This window comes from Cajanus cajan, chromosome 10 (genome assembly GCF_000230855.2).
Source record: "Cajanus cajan strain Asha chromosome 10, NIPB_CcT2T_4, whole genome shotgun sequence".
Taxonomy (NCBI): Eukaryota; Viridiplantae; Streptophyta; class Magnoliopsida; order Fabales; family Fabaceae; genus Cajanus; species Cajanus cajan.
The window spans coordinates 20,648,900-20,666,508 of record NC_138526.1 but is presented as its reverse complement, the minus strand read 5'-3'; the positions used below and the strand labels follow the sequence as shown (position 1 = coordinate 20,666,508).

General features: G+C 34.6%; 1 protein-coding gene across 3 annotated transcripts in view; it reads right to left on the bottom strand.

Annotated features, from left to right (window-relative positions):
• Positions 1-1,455: 1,455 nt before the first annotated feature.
• The window catches only part of SMC5 (structural maintenance of chromosomes 5), a 39,386-nt gene continuing 23,232 nt past the window's right edge, over positions 1,456-17,609 (bottom strand). For 2 of the 3 annotated variants that reach the window (XM_029271085.2, XM_020357089.3), the window contains exons 22-29: positions 11,289-11,405; positions 11,133-11,210; positions 6,152-6,251; positions 6,017-6,071; positions 5,588-5,636; positions 5,270-5,508; positions 1,856-1,959; positions 1,456-1,774 (exon numbers count right to left, since the gene is read on the bottom strand). In XM_029271085.2, the coding sequence (XP_029126918.1) occupies positions 1,713-1,774; positions 1,856-1,959; positions 5,270-5,508; positions 5,588-5,636; positions 6,017-6,071; positions 6,152-6,251; positions 11,133-11,210; positions 11,289-11,405 (804 nt within the window). In that variant the 3' untranslated portion in view covers positions 1,456-1,712. The remainder of the gene's footprint in view (positions 1,775-1,855; positions 1,960-5,269; positions 5,509-5,587; positions 5,637-6,016; positions 6,072-6,151; positions 6,252-11,132; positions 11,211-11,288; positions 11,406-17,609) is intronic. The other variant, XM_020357090.3, reaches the window with a different exon arrangement.

Here is a 17,609-nt window from a genome sequence, read left to right as displayed (position 1 = left end):
TCCATAATAGGTGTTTTACATTGAATATTTTAAAAATATGTTGAAATGGGACATTATAGAATTTATAAAATGACGAATTCAACACAAGAAAGATGAGTGCAAGACATATTTCCTTATAGCATGTTTTATATCACATTTAGAATTTGTTGAGATAACTTTTCATATACATTTCTAAGAAAACAAAATTGTCCCATAAACTTCTACACACACACAGGGATGGCAATGGAGCCCCGTGGGGGTGAGTAATAGTAAACTCATCCCCGCCCCACTAGAAGAAAATTGACCCTATACCCATCCCATATTCGTGCTAATATCCATTAAGCAAGTATCCATGAATTTATTGAATACCCACGAATATCCATGAATATAGATATCCATGGATATTTATAAATTATTTAAGAAATTAAAAAAAATTATATTAAAAATAATTTTAAGTTTATATTTAATGTCATTGAAATATTAAAAATAAAAATTCAATGTTAATTTTAAACTTGTATTTAACGTTAATTTTATTGAAATAATGAAAATGCAAGATAATCAATAACTTAAAATACATTAATCTCATAAGTAAGTGAAAATCTCATATCACAAAATTACAATAATTCAATATCATAATTTCAAACAAAAGTAAACAACTTAAAATACATAAATCTTATTGCTCCAATCAAAACTAGAAAATTAATCAAATTTCATCTAACATAATTCTATAACATTCTTAACACATGTTAGTAACTTTATCGATCTCACTTTTATAAGAAAATAAGATGAGAGAGTGTAATTTTAAGATTATGTGGTACAAAAATAATTAGGATATTTAAGAAATATTATTAAACGGACACCGCAAGTATATCATCATACCTGTCCCCACCCCGTTTATAAACAAGTAAAAAATTATCTATCTTCATTATCTGCAGGTACCCAATTAGTTTATCAATTTATTATTCGTGGCAAATTTTATCCACAAACTTAGTTTATCCATTTATTATCCGTGACAAATTTTACCCACACACGCACACGCCCACGCCCACGCACACGCAACATTAAGTTATAATTCAATCTACTTAACATACTTTCAAAACTATCCTTGATCTATTCTAAAAGGATCACCCAACATTTATACACACTAAGCCTAATAGCACCGTAGAAGTATATTGAGAAAAATTAAAGTTCAACTAGAGATATAAGTTAGATTTTAATCAACTTAAAAAAAAACACTTTTAACAAGATTTTATATAAATGAAATTTTCAAAATGAATTAGGTTTTATACGTGCGCTTCCAACATCGTTCCAAACTTTTATGATAAAGCACTCACAATTCATTTATGCTTAGTGGTCAAGTATTACTTAAGTAATATACAACCTTGCTTTGACGAGATGGCAAAGAAACGCCTAATTTGAGCATATTAGCTGCCATAATGAAAATATAGCACGGCGTGCACCACAGAAAATGAACTATAACTGCCCAAAATAATTAATGTTTGCTTATAACCCCTTAATGATTCTGCCAGCAACTTGGAACAAAGGTGTTAATTAACATAATATCGTAAAAGTAAAAATGAAATACATTTACAAAACTATAAATATCTAACCAATGAGATGGAAGCAAGCTAATTTAAATGCAAAATATATATATATAATATATAAAGAAAAAATCTTGGCAGAACCCGCCCAGACAAACAGTGTTGGTTCCCTGTGGCTCAACACCACAGTGCTTAACAATGGGTGTCTCCAACAAGTCCCGTGATGATACTCCATCGATCACCAGTAGTCCAAACTGATTCACAAAGACAATATCTTATGAGCAATATCAACAGTTAAAAGGAGGATTACTATAGCTTCTGGTATGAAAAATTACCCTTCGAGGGTTGCTCAATCCAAGGGCCATTCATCACATTCAATATACTACATGCTTCACTATATTGTAGATCTGGCAACAATTTCGGTGTAAGCAAGAAACACCTGCATAAGATTAATGATAACCTATAAATTAGCCACCAATAAAAGCTGGGGAATAAAACACATTAGTGACTGACAAACCTGAAAGCAAACGTCAACCTTAATTGTACATTGTACAAGTCATAATGTAAAGCATCACAGTCATAACCTATGAGTTTGTATTCATTTTATTTCATTAGATACATGCATGATAGAGATGCAACGAACCAATCAAAGGATCTTTCAATGGAAATGGAATTCCCATGACTAGGGCCAAGACCAAGGAAGAAGAAAACTTTGCAACATCTAAATTATGGAGATCAAAGGAAGTTCAAATCCATAGACTAGAAGTTGTACCAAAAGGGATCACTTTTATACAAGTTTGGCAAGTGGGAATTTACGATCATCTTTTTTATTTCTTTTCTTGATAACTATTGCGATTTAGGAATTGTGTGTCAATCTTCAACACACATAACTCTAATTTATAATTAAAAATAAGGATTAATATGATATGGTTAGTTAATATATGATTAATCCTAATAAATCTCCACAATATCTTAACACTCCCCTCAAGTTGGAGCATATATATCATATGCATCAAGCTTGTTACAAATGTAATCAACCCGAGGCCCTTTAAGTAATTTTGTGAACACATCTGCTAACTGGTCACTAAGAGTAGACGAACTCGGTTGTGATCTCTCTTGAGAGCACTTTCCCTCTTACAAAATGACAGTCTATTTCTATGTATTTAGTCCACTTGTGGAAGACTAAATTGGAGACAATGTGAAGAGCAACTTGATTATCATTTATGAGTTTAGTTTCCTAAGTGTCTCCAATTTGGAGTTGCTTGAGAAGTTGTTATAGCCATGTAATCACTTGTAGCTGCTACCATAACACGATATTCTGTTTCTGCACTAGATCTAACAATTGTATTTTGCTTCTTCCTTCTCCATGAAATCAAGTTACCTCCAATCAAAACACAATAGCCAAAGGTAGAATTTCTATCTGATGGTGATCTTGCCCGCTCAACATCAGAGTAACAGATAATTCTAGAATTTCCTTTGTCTTCATATAGGAGGAGTCCACAACCCAACACCTTCTTGATAAATCTAAGGATCCTCTTGATTGCAATCCAATGGCTATCATGAGGATTGTTGATAAATTGGCTTACCACACTTACTGGGAATCCAATGTTTGACTTGGTGACAATTTGATAATTGAGTTTGCCAACAAGTCTACGATATTTTTTCGGGTCATCCAATGGCTCCCCCTAACCTGGAAGAAGCTTGACGTTGAGGTCCATCAGTGTCATTGAAGTGACAATCAATCATACCAAACTCAATGATAATGTCCAGAGCATATTTCGTTGCAAAATGGCAATATCAAAAGCAAATTGAGCAACCTCGATCCCCAAAAAATATTTCAAAAAGGCCAAGGTCATTCATCTAAAATCGATGCTAAAGGTGAAACTTGAGACAACAAACACCGTCTAAGTCATCACCAATAATGACAATGTCATCAACATATATCACTAAATAAGTGCAAAGACCAGATGAGGAGTGAAGGAAGAAAACAGAGTGTTCAACCTCACATTAAGTCATACTTAACTCAATTAACGTCGAGTTGAAGTGACCAAACCACACACAAGGAGATTCCTTCATGCCATTAATAGAGCGATGGAGGTAACATACAAGATGAGAGTCACCAGAAATAGTAAAGTCGGGAGGATAGTTCATATAAATCTCTTCATGCAATTCACCATTTAAAATTGCATTTTTAATATCCAACTAGTGCAATGGCCAATGACGAATGGCAACCATAGTAAGAAACAAACGAACAAAAGTCATCTTGACTACATGAAAGAAAGTATTGCCATAATCAAGGCCATAGATTTGAGAATAGCCCTTGACAACCAACCGTGCAATGATCAATATTGCCATCTGGTGCAACCTTCACCGTGTACACCCATCAACAACCAATTGTAGACTTGTTAGGAGGCAAAGGCACCAACTCCTATGTACCACTAGTTTGTAAAGCATCCCTTTCATTCAACATCGCCTATCTCCACCTAGAATTAGCCATAGCTTCACCTATAGACCTAGGAATAACAACAAAATCCAAAGAGGAAATAAAAGAAAAATAGGAAGGAGACAATTGATGACAAGAAAGAATGCATGCATATAAAGGGTTAGGTTTATTAGTAGATCGTATACCTTTGTGGATGGCAATGGAAAGCTCGGGTAAAGGAGATTTAATTGTAGGGAGCGTTGTCAGACGGTTGTGTTGAACGATAGATGATACTGTAGGATTTGTATGTGAAATCACCTGTGGATGTCGCGTCCTTAGCTGATAAACAAGTAAAATGGTAGTGGATCAACAACTACAACCAGAGCTAGAGCATCAAGTTGAGCATCTAGAGGAGGATGACTGTTAGCATCCTTAGAAAAGGAGAGGAATCAAAGAGATGTTAGCTGAAACAAGGTACTGTTGAAGTTGTGGATAGAAGCAACGATATCCTTTCTAGAGACAAGAATACCAAGAAAGACACATTTAAAGGACCATATAGAAAGCTTATCTCTTCCCAGGGTGAGATCATGGACAAAACATGTATATGCAAAGACAGGAAATGGGACAGGATAAAGGTCATGTTGTGGATACAAGATGGTGTATGGAATTTGATTGTTGATAATAGAGGAGGGCATGCGTTTAATCAAGTAATATGCACTTAGCAACACCATTTTTCTATAATGTATGAGTACAAGAGATTTGATGAAGAATACCTTGTGAAGAGAGAAAGGACTGAAATTTGGAAGACAAATATTCTTTGACATCAATGCACCTTGGTAATTGCATGATAGTTGAAATTTAATCTTGTATTTCAAGAGTTGCTAATACCATCAAGCTTAGTCTAATAGGAAATTCATGTCCTTCAACTAAGGAGATTTGAATGTTAATGATGTCAGAGCTTTCCCTTTAGTTATTGAGTTAAGAACTAAATCTTACAATATTAGTTTTACTGACAAATCGTGGTTAGGATCACACTTCATAACTCGTTCTACCATCAAGTTGCATTTAGGGTCAAATTCGTCTTATTTTCTACCTAATTCCATATAATCCTTTGGACTCCCCTCCCTATCAATGCACAAAGTTGGCTGATCATAATCCATTTAACAGCTCATATGACAGCCGCAAATTATCAATATCCCTTGCCATTCCCTTTTATTAAAAAAAAAAAAAATCTGACCTGCTGAATTAGGTATGCTGTATCCATCAAGTTATAACCTCAAACTGACCAAAGAACCGAAAAGATCAAGTGATAGTACTTCATACTCACTGGGGTGTATTTGGCTTGCTTGCCGCTCTTACTAATTGCTGGAACATCTTCCTTTCATTTATTGGGTCCATCCCTAATAAAAATACAGTCAGGATCAGTCTTTTGAGAGTTTGTGTCAATCTGAAAAAAATTTGTTCAAACAGTAGCCAACCTTGGTTGATCTCATCAACAACTCTAAATGGGCAGTTTGTAAGATCTTGAAGGGAAACAAGAAAAACAATAGTTGAAACTGATCGCTCCTAGAAAAACAAACCCCAAGGTTCGTTAAGGGAGAAAAAATGAGCATGAATGTAATAAGAAATATATTCTTTGTAATACCCCTCCAGATTGATGATGGGCACTCAGAACTTGAAGCTGTCCATTTTCCCTGCGAAAGATGATATATAGAAGATATACTGTGTGAGCAGTAATAAAAAAAGAAAGCGGATCTAAGATGTGCAAAGGGATACCCTTAACAATTATTTAGCCAATATGTGGCAAGTTAAATTGAATAAGATAAAAAATAATAATAATAAAAAAATAAAAATAAAAAAATAGCATTTTTTTGGATAGGTCAAATTAAATTTATCATCAGATTACTTCTATCATCAATAAACGAGTAAAAATTGCAGGTCGCAAAGTTGGATTTCCTCATAAACATTGAAGATGACTGGTAACCAGAAGTCACATCAGATAACCATAAGATAGAACAGTGATCACGTGAAAGCATATTCCTAAACAAAATAACTGCCTCAGAACAGAAGTCACCTGAATTTGACTTTTATAAGTATTCCAAATTGATCAAAGTCCATATCATGCTCATCTGAGAAAATAGAAAACATAGGTGAGGATAAAAGAGCAAGAAAATCCCAACAAATTAAAGTCAATTACCAACCCACAGACCAAGTGAAACTTCTCCAGCAACAGCCATCTCTTGGAAATTAGAACTGAAAGTTTCATTTATCTTTGCAACAAGGTTTCTTAATGTTGGAAGCCATTTTCCCTGCAGAAAAAAACAAATTTGAATTATTTATAAAATTGTAAGCACAAGCATTATTCAGAAAAAACTATTGACAAACTATTGCAAAGGCAACCAATTGACATTTAAATCCTTCTGAATAGTTCCACCTTAAGCTTTTCATGGTCTCCCTCTGCCTCTAGTAATTAGGCAACCTTTCATTTGAACTACTCTACTTACTGGTGCTTCTACAAACCCATGCCTTTAGTATCCAAAGCAACATTCTCATATCTGCTTATTAGAATTTTGGGTGGGTAATAAAATGAGTAAATCTTAACAAATAGTGGAATCTTAATTCTGAATTAAGAGCATTTCGGAAGATTACAATTACATCTTTTCAATAGAGAGAGCACCTATTTACAGAATCTGAGTCCTAAACATGTCTTTAATGAAACTCATTTTCTTCAATCTCCTTAATTTGTTACTCCTTCATCATCTCCCTCAAACATGCCACTTGTTCTAAATCCCACCACCTTACAACAATCCACTACTACCACAACACCTATATAGCATGCTTCTTAGAATAGTGGATTTAAGCCTAACTCAACCTTACAAAACCGGCTTGTAAAGTGAGGGTTGTTTTCCACTTATATACTATTCAATTGCCTAATCTCTAGTCGATGTAGGACTTGGATTTTTCCCAATACACCCCCTCACTTCCAGTACTATTAGGCTTGGTACGTGGATAAATGGTGAGTGGCCCTTTTTAATGCTCTAGGATTGGCAGGACTTGAGTTTTTTCTCAATACACCCCCTCATGCCCATGGTGCATGTATCAATAGTGGGTGGCCCATTTTTTAAGAATCTAAGATAACTCTGATACCATATTAGAATAGTGGATTTAAGCCTAACTCGACCTTACAAAACCGGCTTGTAAAGTGAGGGTTGCTTTCCACTTATATACTATTCAATTGCCTAATCTCTAATCGATGTGGAACTTGGGTTTTTCCAATAATGGTGCACATCAGTCACCTCCTATAAGTTCCTATTCTACAACTACATCTTTAAATACCTCCACTGACCCTGCATGCTCTGTTCCACTGGTTTCTGTTCCTAATCTACCAACTTATCCTCAGAAAATATGGAGTCTGGTATAATTAAACCAAGACTTTATCCTATTTTTCTTTTCACTCATGCTGAACCATCAACTTTTTAACAGGCTATGGCTGTTCCTTATTGGAAACAAGCCAACAAGGATGAAATTGATGCATTAATTGCCAATAAGACTTGATTCTAACTTCATTACCTTCTAATCTCTCTACCACTGATTGTAAATGGGTATTGAGGGTTAAAGAAAATACTGATGATACTATAAATAAATATAAAGCTCATCTAGTGGCAAATGGCTTTCATTAAAAGCCTGGTTTCAATTTAACAGAAACGTTCTTCCCGGTGGTGAAGCCAGCAATTGTCTGAATCATAATTACATTAGCTTTGACAAATCAGTGGCCCTTACAGCAAATTAAGGCCAATAATGCCTTCCTTAATAGATTTCTTAGTGAAGATGAACATATGCTCAGCCACCAGGCTTTGAATCAGCTGATTAGAGTCTTGTACGCAAGCTTAACAAGACTATCTATGGATTAAAACAGGCACTTAGGGCCTGGTATGAAGACTAACTCAGCTCTTAGTATAAGTTGGTTTTCACAGAAGCATCTGTGACCCTTCTCTTTTCATTCTCAAGAACTCTGATTGCTGCATATATGTCCTGGTTTATGTTGATATAATCATCACTGGTTCTTCAGCTCCCTCTGTTGTGCAACAAGTGATTAATATGCTCAGCACAACTTTTACTCTCAGACAATTGGGGGAACTATTTTCTAGGAGTCGAGGTTAAGAAATATTCCTCTGGTTCTCTTCATTTTTCTCAAGAAAAATATATTCGTGATTTACTGCACAAAGCTAATATGTTTGATGCCAAGGGAATTTCTGCTCCTATGCCTAGTGGTGAGAAATTGACTCGATTTGGTAGTGATTGTGTTGGAGATTCTGCCATGTAAAAGATCTATTGTTGGAACCCTGAAATAAATTACCATTACACGACCTGAAATTGCCTCCAGTGTAAACAAAGTTTGTCAGTTTATGGCTCAGCCACCTCGATCACTGAAAAGCAGTTAAGAGAATCCAACACTACTTAAAGGGCACTCTTGATGTTGGACTCAGTTATGAATCCCCGATAGCGGAGCGACCAACACCAAGTGGGATTGTAGATAACAGGATGTCCGCTATTCTAATATTATATTTATATATTTTATGCAGTAGGGATTGTTAGTCTATTTTTGTAGGCAGCTCATTGATCACTAGAATGTTGTAATATGTATTCTTAAATATGTCAAAAAGGCTCTAGGTCAATGTTTGTTACATGAAGACAAAGGAGGCAGCCAAGTTTCTCTGTACTATGATATTGATTGTGTATGATATCCTATAGACCGACGTCCTACTTCTGGTTACTGCATTTTTATTTGTGCAAATCTCATCTCTTGGAAAAGCAAGAAACAAAATGTCGCTTGACCTAGAGCTGAAGCAAAATATCAATCTATGACTTTGGTTACTTGTGAACTTGAAAGTATTAAACAACTCCTTCAAGAGTTAAAATTTTGTGAAGTTCAACCAATGAAATTATGTTGTGATAATCAAGCTACCCTTCACAATCCAGTGTTTCATGAGAGGACTAAACGTAGAGTTGGATTGTCAATGTCATTTTGTTATTGAATTTGTCAACACTAGTGATCAACTTGATGATACCATTATTAAATCCTTAAGGGGACCTCGAATCCAGTTTGTGTTCCAAGCTTGGTGCATACAATTTGTATGCTCCGGCTTGAGAAGTGTTAGATTTATATATTATTAGATTAATGTATTTTATATTTTATATATATATTTTTTGTAAAAGGCTGTTCCTCTTTTGTTGACTTTTAACTATCTAGTATCTATGCCTTCTCTATCAGGGATCTGTTGTCATACCTTTTAGATCTTCCTTTGTACTTTTTCTCACATATATGAAATATTCAGATCTGGCGTTGTAAGATACTCACCTGACTATTTTTCATTCAATCTCTTAATCTCAAGTAATGCAAGAGGGAAGGAAGACCCTGAGCATTTTTCAGCAACGCTTTATCAAATAGAAGCTTGTCTAAGAGTGTAAGTCTCAGCCAGCAAAAAAAAATGGTGGCTTTATTCATGGCTATTCAACATTGGAGGACTTGCTAGCTTGGAATGTACATTCATTGTGTTTCGACCAGAGAAGCCTTAACAGATCTTACAAAAAAGTATACAACCCCAGACCAATATGTTGGACGTCCATGTTACTTGGTTCTGAAAACAAGGCTGCAGATGCCTTATCAAGTCTAGAAGTTTTTTAAGGAGAATATTTTAACTAGTTTAGATTCAGATCCAATTCAAATTTTAGTGCTCCCTTATCTATGTGGTTTGATTTTACTTTTCTTTGTAGCAGATTGGTTAGTATCTCCTAACCAACTCTTTTTTTATATTCTATTTCTACCCTTATATATGACTTCATATGAATTAGAGAAAAAAAAATTATCTCTTCTCCCAAATTTATAGAATGTAATGTAAAATCACTCATTTGTCTTCACCTACTTGCCAAAGCTTTGAGAATAATTGGTTTGTGACTTGGTATTAGAGCTTCCCTATAACAAATTGGTCTAGATTCAATCCTTACTGCCCTCATCCATCTGATAAAATGTCAAATGATAGCACAAGGTAGGTGAACCGGTAAACTATACACACTTCAAGCCCCAGCGACTATTGTATGATGGAGCATGTTTGAGATGAAATATAAAATCATTCAAGAATCTTCATTAAACAACTTACTAGTATTTTAGCTTGTATATTTCACATACAAAACATTTATTATATATAATTAAAATTTAGCATAAATTATATATAAATTCTTGGAATATGGATTAAGAGTCTAACTCAACCTTACAAAATTGACTTGTAAGGCGAGAGTTATTCCTCACTTATATATTCTTTAATTACCTAATCTCTAGTTGGTGTAAGAGGGAGACTTAGATTTTTCCCAATACACTCCCTCGCGTCCGGCACTATTAAGCTTGATATGTGGACAAATGGTAGGTGACCTTTTTTAATGATCTAGGATAGGTAAGACTTAAGTTTTTTTCTCAATACACCTCCTCATGGCCAATACTATTGGACTTGGTGCTTGTACCAATGGTGGTGACCCTTTTAGAGTGTATCTATGATAACTTTGATACCATCTTAGAATGTGGGTTAAAAGTCTAACTCAAACTTACAAAACTGACTTATAAGGTGAGGATTGCCCCCCACTTATATATTTTTTAATTATCTTATCTCTAGTCTATGTGCAACTTAGATTTTTCTCAATACACCTCCTCACGTCTAGCACTATTGTACTTGGCCTTTTTTAATGATTTAGGATAGGTAGAACTTGAGGGTTTTTTTTCCAATATAAATAAATAATAATAATGTAATTGAATATATAAATTATATTTAAAATTAGCATAAATAGATATTTTTAAATATATAAATTATATTTTAGATTTATGATAAATAAATATATTATTTTTAATTATTGATAATTTATTTTAAATTATTAAAATTTAATTTATAAATAAATATCATAAATAAAAAAATTAAATTAGATAGGAAATTAAAAAATCTCTCAAAACACTTCCATTGAAGAATAGTATCTAAAAACGCTCTAGTGTAAGATAGTTGTTTGCTTTTAATATATAAGGGTTGATGGTTGATTTTGAGTTGGTAGGTTAATGATGCTCTATGTTATAACATTCTAGTTATGCATATTGTAAAGAAAGCTGTCACAAGGAAATTCGCATAAAATTAAGCTACTTTATAATTGACCTTGATGTTATTTAAATCAGCCAAACACCGTGTTGATTCCTTCTTGTCTGCTTCCAGTTTTGCTGCAAGATCTTCTATCTGTGAAGTAAATGTAAATATGCATGGCACAACAAAATAACCCAAACAAAATACAATGATAGAAATTAGAAGGAGCACCTGTCGTTGACGTTCTTCGTATTGCTCCAATATGTTATGATTGACAAAGAGGATTGAATTGGCTTGAGAAATGGTATCTTGAATAGCTGCTTCCAGTTCCTCAATTGTAGTAGGCATCTACATTAAGAAAACTCAAATTTTGTCAGAGCGCCCACTCACCTGTATATATCATCGACTAACTAAACACAGTATTTTGCGGAAACTCTATTTCAGTGTTAATGAGATGACAAGACACAAACTAAATGCTCATAATTTATTTATAATAAAGATAATAATCTAGGTCAAGTGCTTGTGTACTACTATTAGTACTAGCCCATATTTTCTAGTTGAGAAGTGAATGAAATTTAAAGTTTGAGTATTAATGTCCTGTGTCCAATGTATTCCTTCCTCCCTTCCTTCTAATAATATATTGCGCCCATTATTAAATATAAGAAGCAAATGGGTATGCTTTTTGTTCTTAATTATAAGAAACATAAACTCATTTTCAAATATATATATATATATATATATATATATAGAGAGAGAGAGAGAGAGAGAGAGGAGGGTTATAATAACACCAGTATAACTTTTACTAATTATTACACCGCTCAATAACTTTGTTCATATTTTAGTAAATTTTGTATATATGATCTAAAAGTAAAGAACTTTCAATCTAACGATTGGATTTACAAAATTCACATTTAATATAAAGTTATTGAGCAGTGTAATACTTAGTAAAAGTTACACCGGTATTATTATAACCCTCCTCATATATATATATATATATATATATATATATATTATTAAATTCATTTTAAAACCATAATCTATTGTAAAGTATATTTACAAGACACTCATTTCCCGTACATATGGATGTCGTTTAAATTCAATTGAGGTGGGAAATTTGGAATTTTAGCAAGTTTGGATTTCAAAACTTACCATATTCATTGGTAGAAAAATAATATTCCTTGAACCATTTAATTTTATGGGTATTTTGAAATAAAATTTAAATGTCATTATTAATTAAAATTAATTGACTTTACTAACTTTTTTATTGGTCTTGATGAATTAGTTTTTTTTATTTATTTATATGCACCAAGGATATTTCTTTAATTATGAGAAATATCATTAGATATAGACACCACTTAAAACATTTACTTTTAAGGGTATTTTTCAAATAAAAATAAAATTTTCATTATTAATTAAAATTAATTGATTTTACTAATTTATTTTATTGGTATTGATGAATTAGTTCTTTTCTATTTATTTGCACTAAAGATATCCTCCAAGCGATAGCCGGAGGATAATTCCTTTTAAGGTGTAGAGTGAAATGGGTTGCGTGCCCCCAACAAAGTCTTTTCCATACACATTAGGGAATCGAATCCTTCTCACCATGCTTAAAGAACCCAACTATCAATCAATTGTGTTAGACCTTGTTGGTGATGAATTAGTTATTTGTTTCTTATATTAAAAAGACCGGAAGTGGTGTGTTGTTGTACAATTAATTAGAATTGTCACCTCTAGTTAGTTAGAACTGCACTGTTTTGACAATTGTATGTTATATTTTGTTGTATAGTTGGTTCATGCCTCCTCTTGTGAAAGTGTTTTGGCTTGCTAATGGAAGAGAAGCCAACGCTATATATATGAAGCACTGTACAAGGCAAAGGCAGCTAATATGAAGTCTATTAATAATAATGAGTAAATACAACGATGTGTTCAAAATCATTGATTTTAGATGGAATATTCTTCTTCATCACCCATTACATACAGCTGACAACTTTTTGAATCCAGAGTTCTTTTTTGATAACCCTCATATTGAATTTGATAGTTAGGTTATACGGGGATTAATGCATGCATCAACAAGTTAGTGCGAAATATAAGGTAGAGCATACAACTTTTGAACTTCAATTCTTGAAGCCATTAGCTTAAATGTTTAACACACCTTCTGTCTTTGTAGCCTAATGGTGACAACTAAATGGTTCGTCAACTCCGAATTTGCAAAAACTAACTATAAATATGAATAATTAAGGAATAATTATAAGAATGATTTGGAATTGATTAACATGTAGTGCATGTGCATCCGGCTATGAATGTAATTTTAGTGTCTTTGGCTTCGAGCAAGTAATCAATTTGCATTTAGAAAAAGCCAACCAATTCCAAATCATTCTTATAATTATTCCTTAATTATTTATCCCAATGTTAAAGAAATACAGAAACATACTAAGAAAATAAACAGACTTTAAAAGATTGCAAGACTTGGTCTCTGTCACGTATAATCAAGCACTCAAGACGAAGATAACCTTAAGGGTGTGTTTGATACACATACAGTACAGGATAGATAGAACAGTACAGGACAAATAGTTGAGCCACAACACATCTTTTTGTCTTGTATGTTGTTTGGTATCTGATGGACAGCACAAAACATTTTTATGCTGTACTATGTTTAATAGGCTTAATTTCCCTAACTATCCTTTTTACTTTACTGCTTTATATGATTTAAACACTCCCAGCAATTTCAAGTCTGCAACATTTTTTTCCTTCCATTCCGATCACCTGGAACAACTCATCAACCCTCACAAAGACTCGCCAGATTTTATAAATTATATTAAAATCAGTGTTAATTTTATAAAATGTTGGAGAGGCACTTCAACAAAATTTACTAACATAAATGATAATCAATTTTCTAAAATCACTGAAGACCACGTCAATTATACAATCACATTCATGAAAGTTTTACAGACCTGTTCCCATGAGGGTGTCTTTGGACAGCGAAGAGCACAACAGGAGCTTGGAATAAAGGAGACAGAGAGAGAGGGAGAGGGAGAGAGAGAGTGAGAAGTGGGAGTTGTGCGTGAGAGAGAGAGTCATGAGCACATTTTTCACATTTCAAATGGATCATGTACCAGACAAAGAAGTTGTACCATGGGTGAGTGAGTTACAAGTTTTTATACTTTTGTTCTGTCCCTCAATTTTTATATTGTTCTGTCCAGTAACTAATGCTAAAATCAAACATGTAACATAGTTTTGTCCTATCCTATCCCTTTATTTTTAGCTAATCAAACAACCCTAAGGATGAAGTTGGTCCAATTAGCCTCTCAATGTTATTGATGAATGTAGTAGTGGCTTGTTGGAGGTATGAGATGGTTTTTGAGGGAGATAATGCACAAACAGTGTGTTGGAGATCAGCGCATATCAATCAGAATCTGTTGGAGATCAGCACATATCAATCAAAATCATTCATTTCTGATTTGTACAGCCCATAATAGGATTCAATGTTAATAAGATCAATTTTATTTCCCCTCCTTTAATTATTTAGAAACAACATTTATAGGGAGAATTAGGGATAGATTAGTGTTCAGGTTTATTCCCTTGTATTCTATTTATACCACCTTTGTATTTTTCCCAAATCAGAAAAATATACATCATATTTTTCCACATGGTATCAGAGCTCGATCTGAACCATCCCTAACCTAGCGCCGCCAACCATGGGAGAGAACAAGGTCGGAGGTTTGGCCACCAGTTTGGTCGAAGGGCCTGCACTCCCTATCACTGGTGACAAATTGAATGGCCAGAACTACCCTCAATGGGTGCAATCGGTTGATCTTTCTTCAAGGAAAAGGGAAGGAAGGTTACATCACAGGAGACTCCAAGAGTCCAGAAAATGGTGACCCCAATCTCAACAAATGGCAACTGGAAAACAGTTTAGTCATGTCATGGTTGCTCAACACCATGACTAATGAAATTGGGAAAAATTTCATGTACTATGATACTATCAAGGAGATGTGGGATGCAGTGAAGGAAACCTACTCAAATGTGGACAATACATCTTCAGTATTTAAGATTAAGAGCATACCCCATGACCTGCGACATGGTGATTTCTCAGTCACCGAGTATATTAATACACTCAGTTGACATTGACAGCAACTGGACATATATGAAGACGTTCAATGGAGTTGTACCGAGGATAAGAAGAAGTATAAAGAATTGGTGGAGAAAGATAGGATCTACAAGTTTCTATTGGGGCTGAACACAAAACTTGATGAAGTTCGGGAGAGAATCCTTGGAATCAAACCTCTTAAAATAATCCGAGAAGTATTTTCAGAAGTGAGAAGAGAGGAGAGCAGGAGGCAAGTGATGCTTGGAAAGTCAAGTGCAGTCCCATCCATTGAAGGTTTAGCAATGGCAGCAAGGGGGAACCAATCTCGTACATCTCAAAAGAAAAATTGGCCCTAATGTGATCATTGCAAGAAACTAGGTCACACTAAGGACACCTGCTGGATCATTCACGGCAAACCTATAGAGGCAAAACAGACCAAAAACCTGGACAGCAGAGGCAACACAATTGAGGTAAATTCTAACCCATCTCCATTCAACAAGGAGCAAATGGAAGCACTATAGAAAATTCTCTAGCAAACAATTGGTACAACTGTAGTGGCACAAAAAGGTGATTTCTTGCATGCTCTAAATACTAGCTAAGGAAAACCAAAGTCATGGATCATTGACTCAGAAGCCTCAGATCACATGACTGGAGACTTAATTGTGTTTAAAAGCCATTCTCCATGCCTAAATAATTACACAGTTCGGATAGCTGATGGGACTCTTTCTAAGGTCATGGGTAAAGGTTCAGTTATTATCTCACAAAATATTACCCTAAATTCAATCCTTTATGTGCCTAAACTTGACTATAATTTGTTGTCCATTAGCAAACTAACAAGAGATTTGAAGTGTGTCACTAAATCTTCCCTAACCTATGTGAATTTCAGATTTTGGAGTTGAAGAAGACGATTGCCAATGCTGAAGAATGTGCTGGACTCTACCTCCTCCAAATTGAAGAGTCAAAAGTGGAATCCAAGGCCAACTCTTGTGTAAATGTGTACCTCCAAATAGAAAAAATTCTATAATGTTGTGGCACTATCAGTTAGGCCACCCAAATTTTATGTACTTGAAAAAAATGTTCCCACATTATTCAATAAAAATCAGGACTTGTTTCAATGTGAAATATGTCAATTGTCCAAACATACATGTAGCTCCTACCTGCCTCAAACCTCTCAACCTTTCTCCCTAATTCACATCAATATATAGGGACCATCACAGGTAAACAATGTCACTGGATCAAGATGGTTTGTCACCTTCAATGACGAGCACACATGGGTCACTTGGGTTTTCCTAATGAAGGAGAAATTAGATGTTGGCAGAATATTTGAGTTGTTTCGAAAACACAATTTCAAAGTAGAATTAAGGTGCTTAGAAGTGACAACGACCAAGAGTACTATCACTTTGCACTAAATTCCTACCTTCAGAAACATGGAATCATACATCAAAGTTTATGTGTAGATACCCCTCAACAAAACAGGGTCGTCGAAAGAAAGAATAGACATCTCCTAGAAGTGACCAAATTTCTCATGTTAGCTTCAAATATACCTAACCAATTTTGGGGAGAAGCTGTCCTCTCTACAACCTACATCATCAATAGAATGCCCTCTCGAATCCTCAACCTTAACACCCCTTACTCTACTCTCCAAACCTCATACCCTACCAGTCGTATCCTTACATCCATTCCCTTGAAAATATTCGAATGTTCAACCTTCATCCATAACCTCAATCCTTGCCGCAACAAACTTGACCCGAAATCCATCAAATGCATCTTCCTCGACTACTCCCCCCACCAAAAGTGATTCAAATGCTATTCACCCCAAACCAAGAAATTTTACCACACCATGGATGTCACTTCTTTTGAGAATCAACCTTATTACCCCAAAGTTGGCATTCAGGGGGAGCAGACTTATTCAATTGAAGTGGTAGAATCCCAATTTTTGGGATTTGAGCTAGCTGAATCTGCCCCAAATACAGAGCCAGCCAATACTGTACTTGCACAAGAGGAAACTGCAGTAGAAAATACAAAAAATGCAGCAGAATTTTTGGGATTTGAGCTAGTTGAATCTGCCCCAAATGTAGAGCCAATCGAGAATGCACCTACAAGTTTAGGGTATAGGGTAGTAGAAAATGCAAAAAAGATAGCAAAAATTGAATAGGAAAATGCAGTAGAAATTGCACCAACTAAAGATAGAGAGAGGATTGCATCTCAACAAAATCAAGGCTCGGCTACACAAGGAGACAATTGAACGATGTACTTCAGGAAGAGAAGGAAAGGAGTAGAGTCTAGCACAGATCCAAGGCAAGTCCATGAATCCAACCAGGCTCCAGAAAATGAGTTTTCCTTAGGTAATATCGTTCCTAATCCTAAACCTATTGATGACATTGACATTCCTATTGTCTTAAGAAAAAGGGTGAGATCTTGCACTCAACACCCCATTGAGAAATGTGTCCTATGAAAAATTGTCA